Source organism: Leopardus geoffroyi, chromosome A1 (genome assembly GCF_018350155.1).
Source record: "Leopardus geoffroyi isolate Oge1 chromosome A1, O.geoffroyi_Oge1_pat1.0, whole genome shotgun sequence".
NCBI lineage: Eukaryota > Metazoa > Chordata > Mammalia > Carnivora > Felidae > Leopardus > Leopardus geoffroyi.
In genome coordinates, this window is record NC_059326.1 from 205,037,340 (window position 1) to 205,056,708 (window position 19,369).

At 40.7% G+C, this 19,369-nt stretch overlaps 1 protein-coding gene across 4 annotated transcripts in view; it reads right to left on the minus strand.

Annotated features, from left to right (window-relative positions):
* The window catches only part of GHR (growth hormone receptor), a 273,627-nt gene that overhangs the window by 129,718 nt on the left and 124,540 nt on the right, over positions 1-19,369 (minus strand). For 3 of the 4 annotated variants that reach the window (XM_045439103.1, XM_045439110.1, XM_045439117.1), the window contains one exon: positions 13,302-13,382. In XM_045439103.1, coding sequence (XP_045295059.1) covers positions 13,302-13,371 — 70 coding nt within the window. In that variant the 5' untranslated portion in view covers positions 13,372-13,382. Of the gene's footprint in view, positions 1-13,301; positions 13,408-19,369 lie in introns of those variants that run through there. The other variant, XM_045439095.1, reaches the window with a different exon arrangement.

The following is a 19,369-nucleotide window of genomic DNA, read 5'->3' on the forward strand; positions in this document are numbered from 1 at the left end:
GACAGTGTTCTGAAGGCATTATTACAATTATCTTTAGCTTTCAAAACTTCCTTGTGCAATTGAAATGCTTCTTTTAGGCATATATTGTTACAAATCAAATTCTGCACATATCTGTTTGTTTATTTAGGCCTCAAGGTTTGCAGTCACTCACTTCAAAGCCAATAATAGTTACCTTATTGAATATCTGTTTTTCCCATGGAATCTCAACAGGTGGTCTATTTGTGTTACTTCCCCAATGATTTTAAACAAGTTATTTTCCTTCTATTTAACAGATGAAAAAACTGAGGCTCAGAAGCTGTAATAATCTACAAAAGGCTTTGTAGCAGATGTTGTCAGTCCTTTGCTGATGTAGATCCCTTAACCATTTTTTACAAATGTTTATTTATTTATTTTGAGAGAGAGAGAAAGCCCACGTGTGGGGAAAAGGCAGAGAGAGGGGGAGAGAGAGAGAGAATCCCAAGCAGGCTCCGTGATTGGTGCAGAACCCTACGCAGGGCTCTATCCCACAAACTGTGAGCTGAAAACAAGAGCCAGATGCTTAACCAACTGAGCCACCCAGGCTCTCCCTTAACCAGTTTTGTGCACACAGATTCCCTGTGTGCCTTCACTCTGGACACCCAGCACCTGTGTCTTTGCAGCCCTCAGGCTGCTGGAGCCATCTTGATCTGCCCTTGGAGAACTGATAGTGTCTAGGAACTTACATCCGCCTGGGTCAGCCCTTAATCACCAAATGAGGGCTGATCTGGACAACTTGAAACACTGCTTCCGGATGGGAATGTACCAGATACCACCCTAAACAGTCACCTCATAGTACTTGATATTGCACCCTTGCTTGCTTTTGTTTTTTTTTTTTTAATTTCTCTATCTTATTTCCCTACTTCCCTGTCAGCTTCTTCCTGGAACATTTTCTAACAATTCACTTTCATTTACATCTTTGTCTCAACTTCTGGCTTCTGGGAAACTCAATCTTTTTTTTTTTTTTAGTTTATTTTTTTAGAGAGAGAGAGAGAGAGAGAGAGAGAGAGAGAGAGAATCCCAAGCAGGTTCCATGCTGTCAGTGCAGAGCCTGATGAGGGGCTCTGTCTCACAAACCGTGAGACCATGACCCGAGCTGAAATCAACAGTTGAACATTTAACTGACTGAGCCATGCAGGCAACCCTGAAGAATTCAATCTTAAAAAAAAAAAAAAAATCACGTGACTCATAAATGGCAGAGCTGCATTTCAAACCCAATTCTGACAAAGTTCAAGATCTGAAATCCCGACCTTAAACCACTTCTCCTCACAATGAGAGAAGAAACAGGAGTCTGATACGATTGGTACAGAGATTTGCTTGCTGATCCTTTCCCCCAAGCACCTCTGTACGTTCTCTGAGTACCAGCCAAGCCACATGACCAGCCTCTTCTCTTCTTGGCAAGTTCCTCCACAGTCTCCCTCAGCCTCTGACAGTGTAAGCCTCTGGCTGATGGCTGCTGCCCCAAGGAAGTGATAGCCATGGGCAGGACCACAGCACCAGAGGGACACCTTGCATACCCAAATCAAATGAAAATCAAACTGGGCTCCTGTCAACTAACTGCAGAAATCAATCAGTGGTCTATGCAGTATCTACTGAATGCCACTGTGGGCTCAGTGGCAGCCAGTCTCTCATTACAGCCTGGAATTTCAGTCCCTTCCTTCTATCTTCTGGTTTAAGGCATCAGTTGACTCTCCCTATATCAGAGGCTCTGACTTTGGGTTCATAGCAATCCACTCCCAACCAACATGTTGGAAAAATCACCCCCTAAATTCCACAGGGAAGAGTTCTATTTTAGATACATCTCATGTTAATGAAAGTGTTTAATATTCTTATTTTTCATGAAGTTAAATTTTTTAGACCTAGGAATACAGGTTTTTAGCACCCATTCATGGAAATAAGACAGGTCACACAGGGAGTAGCTACACTTTTGCCTTTCACACCCACAATGGCTATAATAAACATGAGTTTGACATACAGATATAGCCAAGTATGCACAGAAATTAATCCAGCACTTTTATTCCTCGATCAGAGCTTTCCAGGAAGTCAGGCTTAATGATAGCTGCGAAGAGTGAGAATGTTAGTCAACCGTGCTTATGAAGTTCAGAGCAAACATCCAGAGAATATGGTGCTGGCATGGTTCACACAGGCAGCTGGGCACAGACATACACAAGCCAGGCCTGTCAGAGCATGGCCCCTTGGGGACTTTGCTGCATTCTACTCCTTGCTACATCTGACCAAACCGCCTGATGTGGAGCAGGGCTCTCTGATGGACTCCTGTCCATTTCCCTATTCCCTTGCTATCAGCACAACACATTCTTCCATCATGAGCTATTGTTCAGAACAGCATAGTGCCTCTTGCTCCAACCAAGGAAGCAGCTGGGTCAATGGCTGAGCAGAGGAGAAGGGAGGGTAGGTCCTAAATGTTAAGAAGCCACAAAATGGTCCTTTCCTTTAAAAATGACCTCTTGTTAGATGCTGGCAAGGATGTGGAGAAACAGGAGCCCTCTTGCGCTGTTGGTGGAAATGCAAACTGGTGCCCCTCTGGAAATCAGTGTGGAGGTTCCTAAAAAAAATTAAAAATAGTACTACCCTGTGACCCAGCAATAGCACAATGAGGAATTTATCCAAAGGATACAGGAGTGCTGATGCACAGGGGCACAAGTACCCCAATGTTTATAGCAGCACTTTCAACCAATAGCCAAATTATGGAAAGAGCCTAAATGTCCATCAACTGATGAATGGATAAAAAAGATGTGGTTTATATATACAATGGAATACTACTTGGCAATGAGAAAGAACAAAATCATGCCATTTGCAACAACGTGGATGGAACTGGAGGGTATTATGCTAAGTGAAATAAGTCAGGCAGAGAAAGATATCATATATTTTCACTCACATGTGGAACTTGAGAAACTTAACAGAAGACTGTGGGGGAAGGGAAGGGGAAAGAAAATAGTTTCAAACAGAGAGGGACGCAAAACATAAGAGACTCTTAAAAACAGAGAACAAACTGATGGTTGATGGAGGGGCAGGGTAGAGGGGAAAATGGGTGATGGGCATTGAGGAGAGCACTTGTTGGGATGAACACTGGGTGTTGTATGTAAGCGATGAATCATGGGAATCTACCCCCAAAACCAAGAGGACACTGTATGTTAGCCAACTTGACAATAAATTATATTTTTAAAAAATATAAAAAAATAAACGAAAAAAAATGACCTCTTGTTTTGGGGGAGGCCAAGGCTGTCCAACATATAGTGGTCAACATCACCAATTCAATCTCCGATGATGTGAATCTGGTAATTCTTACACATAGCATGTGGCTATCAAGAAGTCAAATGCTCTAAACATTATTTCTCATTCCACAAATTTGCAAGGTTTTACCAAATGATTAGACAATACAGAAAATACCAGTTTTTATTCATATTCAGAGACTAAGAAACTAAGGATTTAAGCAGTATAACTTTGAATTTTAATCTTGAGAGTTTCATGCTTTAAGATGGGTTCTCACTGGAAAATTGGAAAGACCTGATATTTAAGGAAAGGAGCTGGGAAAACTGATCTAGCTATCCATATAATCACTAGTCAGAGTTTTCGTAATCTAAAGTTCAATGTCCAAAGGGGCAGAGAAAACTTGGATTTGGGATCTGCAGGCCTCATCATACCTCTCTATGTCTGTCAATATTTGAAATGATTTAATCAGGTAGGTGGGGCACAGATAAACGTGGTGTCTATCTGTGGGGGTTGGTGCTGGGTGACTGGTTCTTTCAATGCAGGATGGTAGGCAGTGGCTGGTGCATGGGGTACAGAGTTCAGTCACTTGGGAAAAGGTTGACAAGACTTAGAAAGGGCATCAGCCTCTTAGACATTGGTGTGTAGGACAGATTTCTGACCTTGATGGCATCTGAAGTATATAGCAGAATGAGATCATTCCATCCATGGAGAAAGCCCATAAATCAGGGCTTAGAGTAGGACACATGGATGCTCAGGGCTTCTTTGAAGCCACTGGGTTCTAGCTTCTATAGCTGCACAGCTATTTCCCACTGGAAGGGGGTCCTAATTCAGCCCCCAGTCTGGTTAAAACAAGATAACAGATCCCTAGTGACAATTGTGGGATATGACTAGAGAAGTCCGAGGTCAGGATTTACATTCTGGTTCATTCATTCACTCAAGAAATAAATGAAGATCTACTGTGTGTAGGGGAGGGGGATATAGGGAAGAGCAAAACATCCTTCATTGATTTTAAGGTTTGGTGAGTTTTAAATCCATATAGAGGGAGGGGATATAGGGAAGAGCAAAACATCCTTCATTGATTTTAAGGTTTGGTGAGTTTTAAATCCATGACACTTTATTACACAGGTACATGGGGGTCATTTTGTTAATCATTTACTTGAAAACAATTAGGTTGCCTAGTTCAAGCCCAATCCAGACTTTGTCACATAATTTAAAACACAGATGTCATTACAACCTCATTGAGAACTGGGACACACAACAAATGTTACTTTTCCTATACCCTGATCCTACCTCCCCTTCCCATCCCCTTGTCCAGGCTTTTGGTGAGAGATTCTATTAACAACATCCTAAAACATTTCCTTCATTCTTGGGACATGATCCACCATGATTTGGTACGTGCAAACCTGCCAAAAAAATGTAATGAAGACACTGTAATGAGTTAAGGTTAAGGCTTAAGGCCAGTAAGTTGTTGTATAAACAGAAGCAGAGATTCCTGATAGATGTATCTGGTGAAATACTGTGGATTCATTTGAACAGATTTGAGAAATATGAGCCAGAGAAAACTCTGATTTGCAGCTGAGGCTGAAGAAGGGCTCCAGACCCCTGGCCCTTGTGGTCTGTACAGTTACCACCAGCCAGGCCACCACAGAATCCTAGCTTTGTATGGTCAGATTCATCAGATTTCAAAGTGTGTTTATGTTACACATCATTACCGCCTTTACGCTGCTAACTACAGATCATGAGGAAGCTTCTCTTTGGGTTTGAGAATGACACTGTTGACAGCATTACTTCAACACCCATACAAGTGTTGGAAAAGCCAAAACAGGAAGGTGATGCCTGCTGCTTGTGAAAGATGAGGGTCGTGGGTGCTGGGGACTGCCTGATGACAAGTTAGAAGCACAGGCTATGGATAAGCTGGCAGTTAAAAGGAGCAGGGGCTAGGCCTTCAAAAATGCCTTTGTTGCTGGCTCTGAAATGCTTAAAATTCTATATCATATAGAGATTAAAATTAAGGTTTAAACTGAATTAACCCTGAGGAAATAACTCACTGACTTAAATTCACACTGAGGAGAAAACCATCAACCACAGATTCTTCCCAAGAGGGTTTTCTAGGGAAAAAGTGCTGGGTGGTTGAGGAATGCTGGGTCCCCTGTCATGGAGGACGATCTCAGGCAGAGGCTGGCTGGGCTGGTCCAAGCTGGTGCGGACTTCTGCACAGCCAAACGTGGGTTAGCCTCCAACCAGAGGCAGGAAGCCCAGTGTGTCCATGAATAGAGGCTCTGGCCACATATCAAATCTATTCTATCAGCCTCGTTCCTGTCTACCCCATAACCGGAGCCCCAGTTTAGACTACCAAACCAAAGTGGTGGGGATACATTTTGCGTACCAGGATTGGCTCATCCCGAAAGAGTTGGAGTCTGAGGTGGAAGACTAGAAGCACAGTCTGTCACTGGCATGCGTGAATTGAATGTTCCAGGTTCAGACTATTCCCGGGCGGTCCCAGCCCTTTCATTTACTAATTAGCTGAGGCACAAACCTAATCACCCACACTGCCAGTTGCTTTGTAGGGGTGAGTCACTTAGCTATGTGTAAGCCTGACCGACCTCCCAGATTGTGCCCGGCGCAGGGCTTTGCTGCTGTCAACTTATCCCGCATATATTTCACTGTGCTCCATGAGGTAGGTTCATACTCTGGTGATGATATAATATCTGGGGGTATGTCCAGGTCTCAGGATATAGTCATGAATGTCCGGAGACTACCTGGGGAGACAGCCAGGCCTTCGTTCCATGGCAAACCCTCAGTGCACAGTAGCCTGAGCCATACCACAGCCACATGGCAGAGGCGGGAAGCTAGCTGTGCAGCCCAAGCTGGGCGCGGGCAAAAGTTCTGGAAAACGGTACAAAAGGAAGGAAGCTTAGATGCCCTGCTATATCAGTGTGAGTATGTCTCCTCCCTTACAGAGCAGCTCCATGCAAGTACCTTCACTGCTAACAGTCCAAGCTGTGTTCTGGGACTTCCCCATATTAACAGTGAGTCATTGCTGATGCTGATAACCTTAACTAAAAATATGAGAACTTAGAGATGGATGGAGGAAGAAAGGTCTGACAGTTCCTGAAGTCAAAAATGCACACATAATTGGGCTCCAAGTACCGACGATTCTGTCTCCTCAACATCTCTGTGATCCATCTATTTTTTTTATCACAACCGTCACATTTATATCTTCTCTCTCCTGACCTATTACAATCTTCTTCCTCTACATTCATCTCTCTCAAATTCACTTCCATCCTATTACCAGTAGTATTTCCAAAGTGAAAACCTGGAAGTGTTATTACCCTGTTTAAAACTCTTTTAGTAACATAAGGGGATCACAATTAAATAATGTTTACTTGTCTGTCTTCTCTTCTATAAACCATGGGCAATCTAAAGGCAGGAACATAAATTTAAAATTCATCCTTGGATCCATAAACCGGCCAGGAGGAGGTCAAACTTTCATTCTTCGCAGATGACATGATACTCTATATGGAAAACCCAAAAGATTCCACCAAAAAACTGCTAGAATTGATTCATGAATTCAGCAAAGTTGCAGGATATAAAATCAATGCACAGAAATCGGTTGCATTCCTATACACCAACAATGAAGCGACAGAAAGAGAAATCAAGGAATCGATCCCATTTACAGTTGCACAAAAAAACCATAAAATACCTAGGAATAAATCTAACCAAAGAGGTGAAAAATCTATACACTGAAAACCATAGAAAGCTTATGAAAGAAATGGAAGAAGACACAAAAAAAAAAAAAGGAAAAAGATTCCATGCTCCTGGATAGGAAGAACAAATGTCGTTAAAATGTCGATACTACCCAAAGCAATCTACATATTCAATGCAATCCCTATCAAAGTAACACCAGCATTCTTCACAGAGGTAGAACAAATAATCCTAAAATTTGTATGGGAGCAGAAAAGACCCCGAATAGCCAAAGCAATCTTGAAAAAGAAAACCAAAGCAGGAGGCATCACAATCCCAGACTTCCAGCTATACTACAAAGCTGTAATCATCAAGACAGTATGGTACTGGCACAAGAAGAGACGCTCAGATCAATGGAACAGAATAGAGAACCCAGAAACGGACCCACAAATGTATGGCCAACTAATCTTTGACAAAGCAGGAATGAATATCCAATGGAATAAAGACAGTCTCTTCAGCAAGTGGTGCTGGGAAAACTGGACAGTGACATGCAGAAGAATGAACCTGGACCACTTTCTTTCACCACACACAAAAATAAACTCAAAATGGATGAAAGACCTCAATGTAAGACAGGAAGCCATCAAAATCCTCGAGGAGAAAGCAGGCAAAAACCTCTTTGATCTTGCCCACAGCAACTTCTTACTCAACACGTCTCCGGAGGCAAGGGAAACAAAAGCAAAAATGAACTACTGGGACCTCATCAAAATAAAAAGCTTCTGCACAGCGAAGGAAACAATCAGCAAAACTAAAAGGCAACCGACAGAATGGGAGAAGATACTTGCAAAGAACATGTCAGCTAAAGGGTTAGTATCCAAAATCTATAAAGAACTTATCAAACTCAACACCCCAAAAAACAACTAATCCAGTGAAGAAATGGGCTAAAGACATGAATAGACACTTCTCCAAGGAAGACATCCAGATGGCCAACCGACACATGACAAATGCTCAACATCACTCATCATCAGGGAAATACAAATCAATACCACAATGAGACACCACCTTACACCTGCCAGAATGGCTAACATTAACAACTCGGGCAACAACACATGTTGGCGAGGATGAGGAGAAAGAGGAGCTCTTTTGCATTGTTGATGGGAATGCAAGCTGGTGCAGCCATTCTGGAAAACAGTATGGGGTTTCCTCAAAAAACTAAAAATAGAACTATCCTACAACCCAGCAATTGCACTACTAGGCATTTATCCAAGGGGTGCAGGTGTGCAGTTTTGAAGGGACACATGCACCCCCCATGTTTATAGCAGCACTATCAACGACAGCCAAAGTATGGAAAGAGCCCAAATGGCCATCGGTGGATGAATGGATAAAGAAGATTTGGTATATATATATATATATATATATATATATATATATATATATACATACATACAATGGAGGATTACTCGGCAATCAGAAAGACTGAAATCTTGCCATTTGCAACTATGTGGATGGAACTGGAGGGTATTATGCTAAGTGAAATTAGTCAGTCAGAGAAAGACAAAAATCATATGACTTCACTCATATGAGGACTTTAAGAGACAAAACAGATGAACATAAGGAAAGGGAAACAAAAATAATATAAAAACAGGGAGGGGGACAAAACACAAGAGACTCATAAATATGGAGAACAAACTGAGGGTTACGGGAGGGTTTGTGGGAGGGGGGATGGGCTAAATGGGTAAGGGGCATTAAGGAATCTACTCCTGAAATCATTGTTTCACTATACACTAATTTGGATGTAAATTTAAAAAAATAAAAAATAACATTAAAAAATTCATCCTCGGATCCATAAAAGTGCTTGATTAAAACTTGATGAAAGACTGTTTTGTGTCATCATCTGCAGAGGTCTGTGCTCACATCTTCCACTGGCAGCATTTAAATTGTTGAGGCCAGGAGCTCCTCAGCCTGGTCTGCTACATCCTGCTGAGCTCCAGTGTGGAAGTGGTTTGTGATATCAAGAGGACCAGGTGACACAGGGTTGCTGATGTACATGGATGCAGGCTATGGCATGACAGCAGAATGAAAGATTTCTTCTTGCCTCCTGGTGACAGTAAAGACAGCAGCAATCTAGAGCTCTGTGGAGGTTATCTTCACTTTCAGTATGCATGGAAAGCCTAGAACTTCTTGAAATCATTTGATAGGCACACCATTTACTGGTTACCAAGTATAACCATGACTCTAATCCTTGCTTGATATATATCCTACAGGTCTTGGCAACTTCTCAGGGCCCTGTGGGGCCTCACTGTCAGGGTGCGGGGAGGACTTATTAAAAAAAAATACAATGTTCCTTCCACTGGGTCATTATTTCCTTTTTGTTAGCAATGAGAAGAGAGGTGTCTTTTTTTCCCACATAAGTGCTGTGTCAGTTTGTGTAAGTTTATAAAAAATGTTCAAATATATGCAGAAAATATTATTTTGAGGATCCTGATTCCTTTAGGATGTAGCATCTCACTCCTAGTGCACATTTCTTACCTTGACTGATACAGAATGATGTAGCACCTTTTAATCTGCCGATAAAATACTAATTATGTGCTTTGCCTGCAATCCATGCCACATCCACACACATAAATATATAATGTACATTATACATAAATATTATAGATGCAATTTACACATATTATACACACACACACACACACACACACACACACACACACATAATGTCCCATCATTAGGACTTATGCATGGCCTACAGCTTTGAGAAGAACTATGACTTGCAGGATATGCTTTACACTCTGTCTTTTCTCTTTCTCTCCAAATACCATCTTCTTTCCTCAAGACCCAGCAAGACCCGTCTTTTCCACAAAGCTTTTGCTATTGCTAAGCCTTCTATAATTTAACTCCAATCTATTGACCTAAGTTTACTTCCGAAGTGAATAATTACAAATGGAGTGCTCATGTATAGCACACTCTGGACAAATGAATCATATGCCTTCTGCAAAGTAAGTGCTCAAAAAATAGCTGTTGAATACTAAATGTGTAAAATAGAACCACTCATTGCCTGGTACAGTGTCTGTACATGGGAAAAACTCAGTAGCTGAATGAGTTGTTCTCCATGTACACCTTCTACCTACACCTGTGAGCTTCCGTTTATGTTGTTCCTCTATCACATCGGCTATTCCGAGAGTCTCCTCCTGCTCTTCTCAGCCTTTTAAAGTCTTAAGTATTGTAGTTCTGCTGAATAACACCGACCTCCTTCATGAAGTTCTAATTCACTACAGCAGGAGGTGACCCTCCACACTTCACTCCTCCTAAGGAGTGTAGTTCGGGGCCACTATTTCAATTGTTAATAGATATGGTCTTACACAGCAATTCTTTGTGCAGGTTCCCGATCCCTTAACTCATGGTAACTTCCTTGAGAGAAGAATCACTATATTCCTCATAGCCCTAAGTTGAATCTTTGAAAAAAGAAAGCTCTAAAAAAACATCTATACATTAAACTTGAAGTAACTATTCCAGTCCATCTTCATTTATTCTTCTTCAGAACATCTTGACCATATATATTCATTGCACAATTTAGACCTTAAAGCTATACAGTTTCTCATTAATTTCTAGAAGTTCCTTATGTCCTAACTAGACTGAAATTCTTCAGGGCAGGGGCTAATATGCTCTCATGTTTGGTTGCTGAGGTCAAAGAGGATGCTCAGTTGTGGACTGACTGAAGTAGCAGAGATGTGATCTAATTTATAACAGGCACTCCTTTGAAGAATATTTCAAAATCTTTATACACATTTCTCATTAAAAATCATCATCCCCGGAGCATCAGTTCTGATGCAGCCAGTTGACAGTTTAACCTGTGAAGGCCCTCTGAAAATAAGGCACTGCTGGTCATTCCTGATTTTGGAGTAAGAAATTGTCCCGGAGACTATGTAACCAGTCATGAGAAGCAGATGTAGAGACTAATATAAGGATGAAAGACAATGAGAGGGCACCTATTACAACATCGGAGCTAACACAATGGTGCACTGTTCCATGTTTAGCTCTCATTAAATTTCTCACAGGGCAATTAGACATAATGAAAAATCCTCTCAGGGCCGGTATATTTCTAACCACTCATCTGCCCAAGCAAGAAAAACCCTGCTCCAGGCTTCAAGTGCCAACCTTCCCTAGGCATAGAGATGTGTCATCTTTTACCAGCTCCTCGGTAACTTTTCTCCAAGTAACACTTGCCACGTGCCTTCCTCAGCAGTGTCACATCTTTCCCTGACCAAACTGATTTCAAATGAACGGTTTCACGGTGAAACTACAGTGGTAGCAGGTTTTTGTTTTTGTTTTTTTTTAAATTCTTACCTGTATGTTTAGTCTGCCTCATATAATGGGAGACAACATAAGAACAATTTGGCTACAATCTGGACCTGGCAGAAGAAGGACCACATGGCCCCCGAATGTCATCTGAGATTCCATCCACGTTGTCACGTGACCACTCTGGCAGAACTCATCAGATAGATGGCCAGAACTGGTAAACACACTCATGTGCGTGCACGCTCATGTTCGAACATGTTCATCTACACCTTCTTATGTAGACATCATACTCATCCATAACAATCCCCAGGCCATTTTAAGGTAGAACCCTGGAGTAGCCACATATTCCAAAAGAATTTTGGTTAGCCCACTAAATTAAAAAATTAAAAAAAAAAAAAAAAGAAGAAAAAAGAAATTTTTTTCTTTTGCTAAATTACTTATTCTGTGTAAGTACTGATAGGCTACATGATTTGTTTACAATAAGCCAATGCATTTTCTTATCTCTGTTACCCCCAAACAGAGCAAACAAAAAACTATCAAAAAGCAAACATAAAACCAGTTAATGGCGGTGTTTTCTCCACTCTCCTTATGAAGTTAAAGGTTTATGTCAAAGTTAAAATGTCAAAGCAGCTGAAATAGATGCTCTTCGCAGCCTCTCTAGGTCTAAAATGTAACTTGAGCTCTACTCTTTCAGCTGGGGCTACGTTTTTAATTTTCTTTAAAGATTTCCTTTGCCATACTTTTCGTTTCACAGGTTGTTTTTTTTTTTTTTTTTTTTTTTTTTTTAATTCCTCAAGCCTTGCCCAGTGGAGTGAAAGCTACCTTAATGAAGAAAGTAGAGATTAAACTACCATGACTTTGGAACAGCAGAGGCTCTCAGCTGTAATTCTTTGGCTCAGAACCAGGGTCTAAAACCAGCCATGGGAAAAGCTGCTGACATGGAGCCTGCAATTCTCTCCATGTTTGACTTGCATAATGTTGACATTATAACACCAGAGAGACCCAAAAATATTTCAAACAATTATGACTTCTTTTCTATAAATATTTTAAAATTGCTTTAAAAGATAAAATAACATATTTTATCCGTCTTGTTTTTTTTTTTTTTTACTTTGGTGGCCCTCAGCAGCTCACTACTACAGATTTATTTTTGGCTCAAAGGTCAGGGAGGACATCTTAAGGCACTACCTCTGTTGTTAAACTGTGTTTTCCAACATGAGTTGCCCAGTGAGTAGGGGAGTCAGCTACTCTTAAAGCAACAACTGAATGCAGTGTCAGAGCATAGGAGAAACAGACTTTATTTCTTATGTTGGACACTCAAGCAAGGAAAAAAAAATCACGCACTCAAGACAATCTTTTAAAAAGTCTCGTACCCCTTTATAAGCAGAGTTTACTTTCTGCACAGGAACATCCTTCTTCTCATTCCCTTTCATTACTCATTCTCGCTCCAGTTATTTCTGCTATGAGACATACGTTTGAATGTACTGGGACTTCACTAGGAAGAGCGTATAAAAAAGGAAGGAGACTTATAGAGATGGCCAAGGAAATCATGAGTTCTGAGTACATTATTCAACTCTTTTCATTTGTGTCTTCCTTCACACTTTGCCAAATGGTAACCATCCAGAGTGTGAGAGGTGAAATTTATTTGAAACCTGCAATTTCCGTTCTCAGAGAATATGATTCAGAGACCTTAATTCTGAGCTCTGGAAATAGGCGATGATATCCTTAGTCACGGATGAACAGAGTGATCAGTAGGTTAATAACCAACCTTCCAGTGCAATTTCAATATCTCTCCCAGGACCAAGAGACCTGGCTTGCTTTCAATATAAATGTCCTCAGCATGATTTGCAGCATTTATTTTTGATGTGAAAAGATCAGATGCCAAAACTGTATTCCTCCTAAAACATCCACAGAAAAGTCCACCCAGTTTATGATTTTAAAGCTAAGACCAGTTTCCCATTTGCTGCTACTTAAAACTTACCTCTTCTAATTAAAGCATCCAAAGAACTTATATTTAACAAATAAAGTTCAGTGTTATTTCAAAACACTGGGGGTGGGAATGGGAAAGTAGAACTCACCTTCACTCCCAGAAAAAGCACTGCTTGATCCTGCCACTGCCAAGGTCAACAGCAGCTGCCAGAGATCCATACCTGTAGGACCTGCAATCATACAAAAAGGAGTAATCATACAAAAAACAGTAAGATAAAAGCAGACCATTATCATTACACACTGTTTATAAGCTGGCTGAACCATGAATGAGCTGACATGCATGTCAGTTCCAGAAGGAATCCCAGTAAATCTTTCATTGCCCCAGAGTCTCATATTATTATACTTTTCATAAGGGCAAACAGTAGGTTTGTAATAAACTCTATTTCCCATGTGTGCTTGCCTCAGGAAATAACATGGACACTAGAGAGTTTCCCATCTTGGCCAACAGCCCTAGAAACACTTTACAACAAAGGACCCCCTCCCCCTCCCCTCCCCCCCTCCCACTGCTTCAATAATAGGGCCAGTGTGGTTTCACGTTAATTTGATCTGGAAATAGAAAAACTTGTCAGCAGTATCACCAAGCATAGGACCTTGAGCTGGACAGGCCATAAAAGGAAAAACACAACAAACCACTTGTAATAGTAAAACTCCTCCAGTGTTTCTCACTGAATAAAGGAGCTCAACTAATACTTAGAAACCCATGCTGATGAGCCATCATGAGGAGGTGTAGCTAGAAGGGAGCAGAAAGGAGAAGGTGAGAAGCACAAGAAAACAAAACACCTGTGCTTCCTAGGTGGCCTGCCTAGGATACCCTGCCTGTCATGGGTTGTTTTCTGTTTTAGGAAGAATGTGGTCTCTGAAAGGCCCAGGAATGTGAACACCGCCCCCCCCCCCCCCCCAACTCAAAGAAAGGTCAGTTGGAGGCCTTGCTAGCTATCTGGGTGTGGCCACGCCTTAATCCCTTCAGTTTGATGAATAGGGGAGCAGATCATGCCTCAGCCAGCCCACACTTTTACCTGGGGGAAATAAGCTTCTTTGGAATAAATAAGCCAGGTGTCCACTTCTAGGACCTCTGAAGAGACAAGTTTGGGCTGGTTTAAAATGAACTCAGCACACTGTCCTTTGGAGAGCTGTTGCTACATCTGACAACTAATGCCAACTACTTTAAAGCTTAGCGGCAATATTTTCATAAAATTACATTACTTACACATCACTCAGGCATACCTGATCATCACATTGGGAGCTCCACCGGGGCCTCTATTGGCCTCATTTTCTCTATGGTACATTCTTGACAATAATGAAATAGCCTTTCTCATTACCCCTAATCAGGCTGAAATGATGAACAAGAACATTTGTTCTCATGGGTAATGGAATGGTGTGGTTCCCAGTAATGGCTGTGTAATTCTGAATAGGTATAAAGTGTGATATTTCTTTTTTTTTTTTTTTTTTTTTAAATTTTTTTTTTTCAACGTTTATTTATTTTTGGGACAGAGAGAGACAGAGCATGAACGGGGGAGGGGCAGAGAGAGAGGGAGACACAGAATCGGAAACAGGCTCCAGGCTCTGAGCCATCAGTCCAGAGCCTGACGCGGGGCTGGAACTCCTGGACCGCGAGATCGTGACCTGGCTGAAGTCGGACGCTCAACCGACTGCGCCACCCAGGCGCCCCTAAAGTGTGATATTTCAAACTTTCATTTCTAGATAGTGGATGGCCCATCATTTTTTTGTTGTTGTTCCATATGATTTCACGTTCTTAAGAAGTTCTAAGAAAACACATTTCTACATAAACTGAATATCTTCCTGGGTCTGAATACCCATGTATATGCCTATCGTATAAAGAATGCCCTCAAACATTGCCTCGCGGAGTCACTGACAGAACTGAGTGACACTGCATGTGCACACACTGCCAATTACAGGATTGCACACAAATGTGAGTTGCAGAATTATTGTAGCATCCATGTTTTAGGTTCCTCACCTGGAAGGCTCTGGGCTAACGGCCTTTGCATCGTCCTCATCTGCTTTGCAAATGTGAACCACTGAGCGGCTCTCTTCCTGCTAGGTGAATAGGCTATGTGATCCTAGCTGGAAGCCGCCAGCAGAAATGTGTAAAAAGGGCAAAAATAAATATGTGAAAGGCTGAAAATGCCATCCTTTTGTTAACTGGATATTTCCTTTTAAAATTTATTTTTAAGGTTGTTTTGTTTTGTTTTGTTTTGTGTGTGTGTGTGTGTGTGTGTGTGTGTGTGTGTTTGTAAGGAGGAAAAGCATCGAGGAACTGGGCTCTGAACAGTGTTAGTTTTCCTAGCAATCCCCCAATGCACTTAGTGTCAGGTAGAGACACCTCCTCTGGCACTCGCTCTCTTGATATCAGGTTGTCACAGGGAGTTCCAGTTCTAGGCAGGGTTTTTTGCTTCCCAACTGAATCAAGATATGAATAGGTCTGCCTTTCTCAGAAGGCTGCTTTCTCTGGTTTGGAAGTCACATCTTCAAATACTTCAAAGACACTTGGCAGATGCCAGAAACAAGTGAGTTTTGCTTCAGATGAATTGTAGTTGACTCCCTCTCGTCCCCAAACTTTTGAAAGCTGCTGCCTGCAAATGAACTTCACCTCTTCCAAATTTTCACAACACATCTCCATAGAACGCATTCTATCTCATAAAGAAACAAACAAATCAGAGTCCTTAGAGCAAAATTAGCCATACATCTGTTTGCACAGCCCTACAGAAAAGGAGGTATCTAAAACTGCTATTTTACCCCTAGGAGATAAGAACAGGTCACTGCACTGAGAGCATTGCATACGGCCCCAAGTCTCGCTCCAACTAGGGAGCAGAGAAGAGGATGGAGAAGTGTGGCTGGATTCAGGAAAAGCTAACTGCTTCATCCAAAGACTGAAACTCTCCTTCCACTGTTGCTGGCTCAGTGGGGCTGACTCTGAAAGTAGTTCCTTACTGAGCGGTCCCCAGAGCCAGCATGTGGCTGGGCTCATGGACATTCTGTTCGATTTGACTGGAGGCTGCTCCCTTCAGTTTTGCAGAACTCCATGTGGCAGCTTCTAGGTGAGAGGAGCCTTCTTTATTAGGTTTAAGCTGAGAGAAAAATGTCCCTAGCAGAGGACAAAGTGTCAACACACAAAGTCTGAAACTTTAATGTAGTTCATCAGTGATGTGCCCATATGAGAAGGAGAAAGTACCATTATTCCCCTTCCCCATCATAAGTCTCTATGTAGAGGCAGGTACTCCAGAGGAATCTACCAAATTGTACCTTAGCCTACTGGGTTCTTATTTTGCAATGTAAGTTTGTAATATTTTTCTAGGGAAAATACCTCTGTAAATTTCTACTGATATTTATGCATTCTTTGGCTATAGCCTCACAGCAAGATTTTCATTTGGGGTGGGGCGGTGGTTGGGTGGGGGAGACAAGTTTCTATTCTTGCATAATGGAACTCACACCATTTCCACTTTCAAAGCCTGAGGCATTTTGCCTGCCCTTGCCCCCAACCCCCACTTCCACAAGGGAGAGCTAGCTGAAAAGCAGTGTAATCCAGCTGGTGTGAGTTTTCATTCTATAAACTGCCCAGCAGAGGAGACTTCCAAATTGCAGTTAGGCCTGTGATATACTGACTTTTATTCCTCGGCTATAAAACGGTACATAAACACATGAGAAGAGATGGAGATTAAACATGATATTTTTTTCCAATATGTTATAACCAATTCCAGGCCAAGAAAGGAATCGCTTCCATTTTTTTTTTAATCTTAAAATGAGCAAGTAGTTGTTGAATTCTTAGTTCTCGAATTGTGCAGGGCACAATGGAGAATACAAAAGCAATCACAATCATGGTTCTCTACCCCAAGAATTAGGCAAGATAGGCACGTGTAATTATGAAAAGAGGAAGTGTACCTAAAAATGAAAGAAAGATCAGAGTGGGGAAATAATCAGCTACTGAATGACAGAGAAGATTGTGCTAGGTAAGGAATAGTGGGGGTAGGATGTGAACATGCATTATGGGTAAGAGCTCAGATGGTACAAATGTCCTGGGTATGGCTTTGGATCTGATTAGCTCAGGGCAGTAGTTGGAATGAGCTGGTGAGATAGAGAACAGGTTTGAAACTATGAATAAAGGGGAATAAAATTGGACTGGCAAAGGAGGACTAGCCCGAAATAGCATTTCAACTCATATTAATCAGAAAGTCACTAGAAGTTTTGGGATAGGCAAAGCATGTGTAAAATGGATTATTCTTGGGCTAAATCTGCCCCTCATACTTTTCTCAGTAAGTATCACTGAGAAATACTGACAAGATATGGTGATGACTGGATATAGAAGATGATAAAGAAAACATGTCTAATGTAAATGGTTGAATATATGTGTGGAGGAAAGATGGCGCTATTGATAGAAATCGGAACTTTGGGATCAGAGCTGTTTAGAAAGGGTAAGATCACATGACTGTCTTGGGATATTTGGTATTAAAGTGATTTAACAGTGATTGAAAGACTTGTGGAAATGTTAGAAATGTCTGGTAGGAAGATGAAGGTAGGCGACCAAAGACTGGGAGAGAGAATGAGGTCATTACTGGACTTTAGAGATATTTACATAGAGAGGATGAGTACCAGATGAATTTAAAGTGAAGACTAGACTATTTCATGAAGAACCCCCATATCAACTTTATTAAAAGTAATCTTAAAAACCATGTTAAGCCATATAGGGGAACACGTGTTCATATCTGGTTTGTAATTTGGCAGGGACAAAATGAACCACCACCCACAGCTACCTACACCCTCTGATTTGATCAAGTATTTAAAAGGAAAGAGGTCAACAGCATCCCTAGAAGAATGATGTTAGCATATTTATATATAGGAGGAATAGTATGAAAGAGTAAGGAACTTGTAGCCCTGTTAAGGCAAAATACCAGAGTGGCAGCTGAATTGATAGAAATAATATATCCCCAAATTTTCATTTTACTGAACTAGCTATTCTGATACCAAAAAAGTAAGAGCTGATTAAAAAATCCCTACAGAAGCAGAGGTGTTTATATTGCAAAACCAAGACTCTAGTTAGATAACCTAATAAATGTGTACTTTCTGATGCAGGTGTTGATTAGTAATGCAATATTGCAAAACTGAATCGAGTTGATTTCCTGGTGAAGCTGTGCTAAGAACTCAATGCTGAAAAAGAGGCTAATCCAAAAGAGTATTTGTAACAACCCATTGCAATTAGTACTGGGCACTTATTTGAATAGTTTGCATTTGTTCGTGTCATTACCCACTTTTTATAGTGGTGGTCACTTGAAAATTGTTCAGACCTAAAATGCCTAAGGTCATTTTATTTATTTCCCGTTAGTGAGACAGAAAAAGTTCACAAACATTACTGACTTCACTAGTTTTGCTGAGATTTCTCTCTTCTCAGAATCTAATGGGGAATACAGGATAGGAAATTATTTTAAATGTGTAATGTGTGAGGGAAAAAGGCCTTTCGGAATATTACATATACTAAGTCTCCTTTTTTATAAAACATTTAAAGCATAGATCATATGTACCTGCATTAACCAATTCAGTTACCAGTTCAGTGTCCGTGGTGCATTGGAAACAGGGTTAATGTAACTGAGGAAGTAAGTATGCAAAATTTTTACAAAATTTCAATTAGATAGTTTAATTAAGCATTTAATTAAGCATATTTGGGACAGGTTGAGACGTGAATCTAGTGAATCTAGATTTTTATGAAATCTAAATACAGATCAGTATTTCTGATGAAATGTTAGCATTCAAATTAAGATGTGCTATAAGTGTAAAATATACATGGATTTTAAAGGCTTGGTACAAAAAAGGGATGCAAAATATCTTGACAAGGCCTATGCTTACTATATGTTAAACTCATATTTTGGATTGCTGGTTAAATAAAATATATTATTGAAAACTAATATTCCTTGTTTCTTTTTATTTTTTAAATATGATCAGTAAAAAATTTAAAATCACATAAGTGGCTTTCATTATATTTTATATTTCTCTTTGATAACACTAACATATACATATTATGGTTTGTATGATTGTACTTGCATTCAGAAACATTAAACTGTTACAGTGGGCATATATGCTTTTGTAACAAACAATAATAAAAAATTGTATTTCTAATGATGTATCAAATCCTGTGGTTATATTTTAAGAG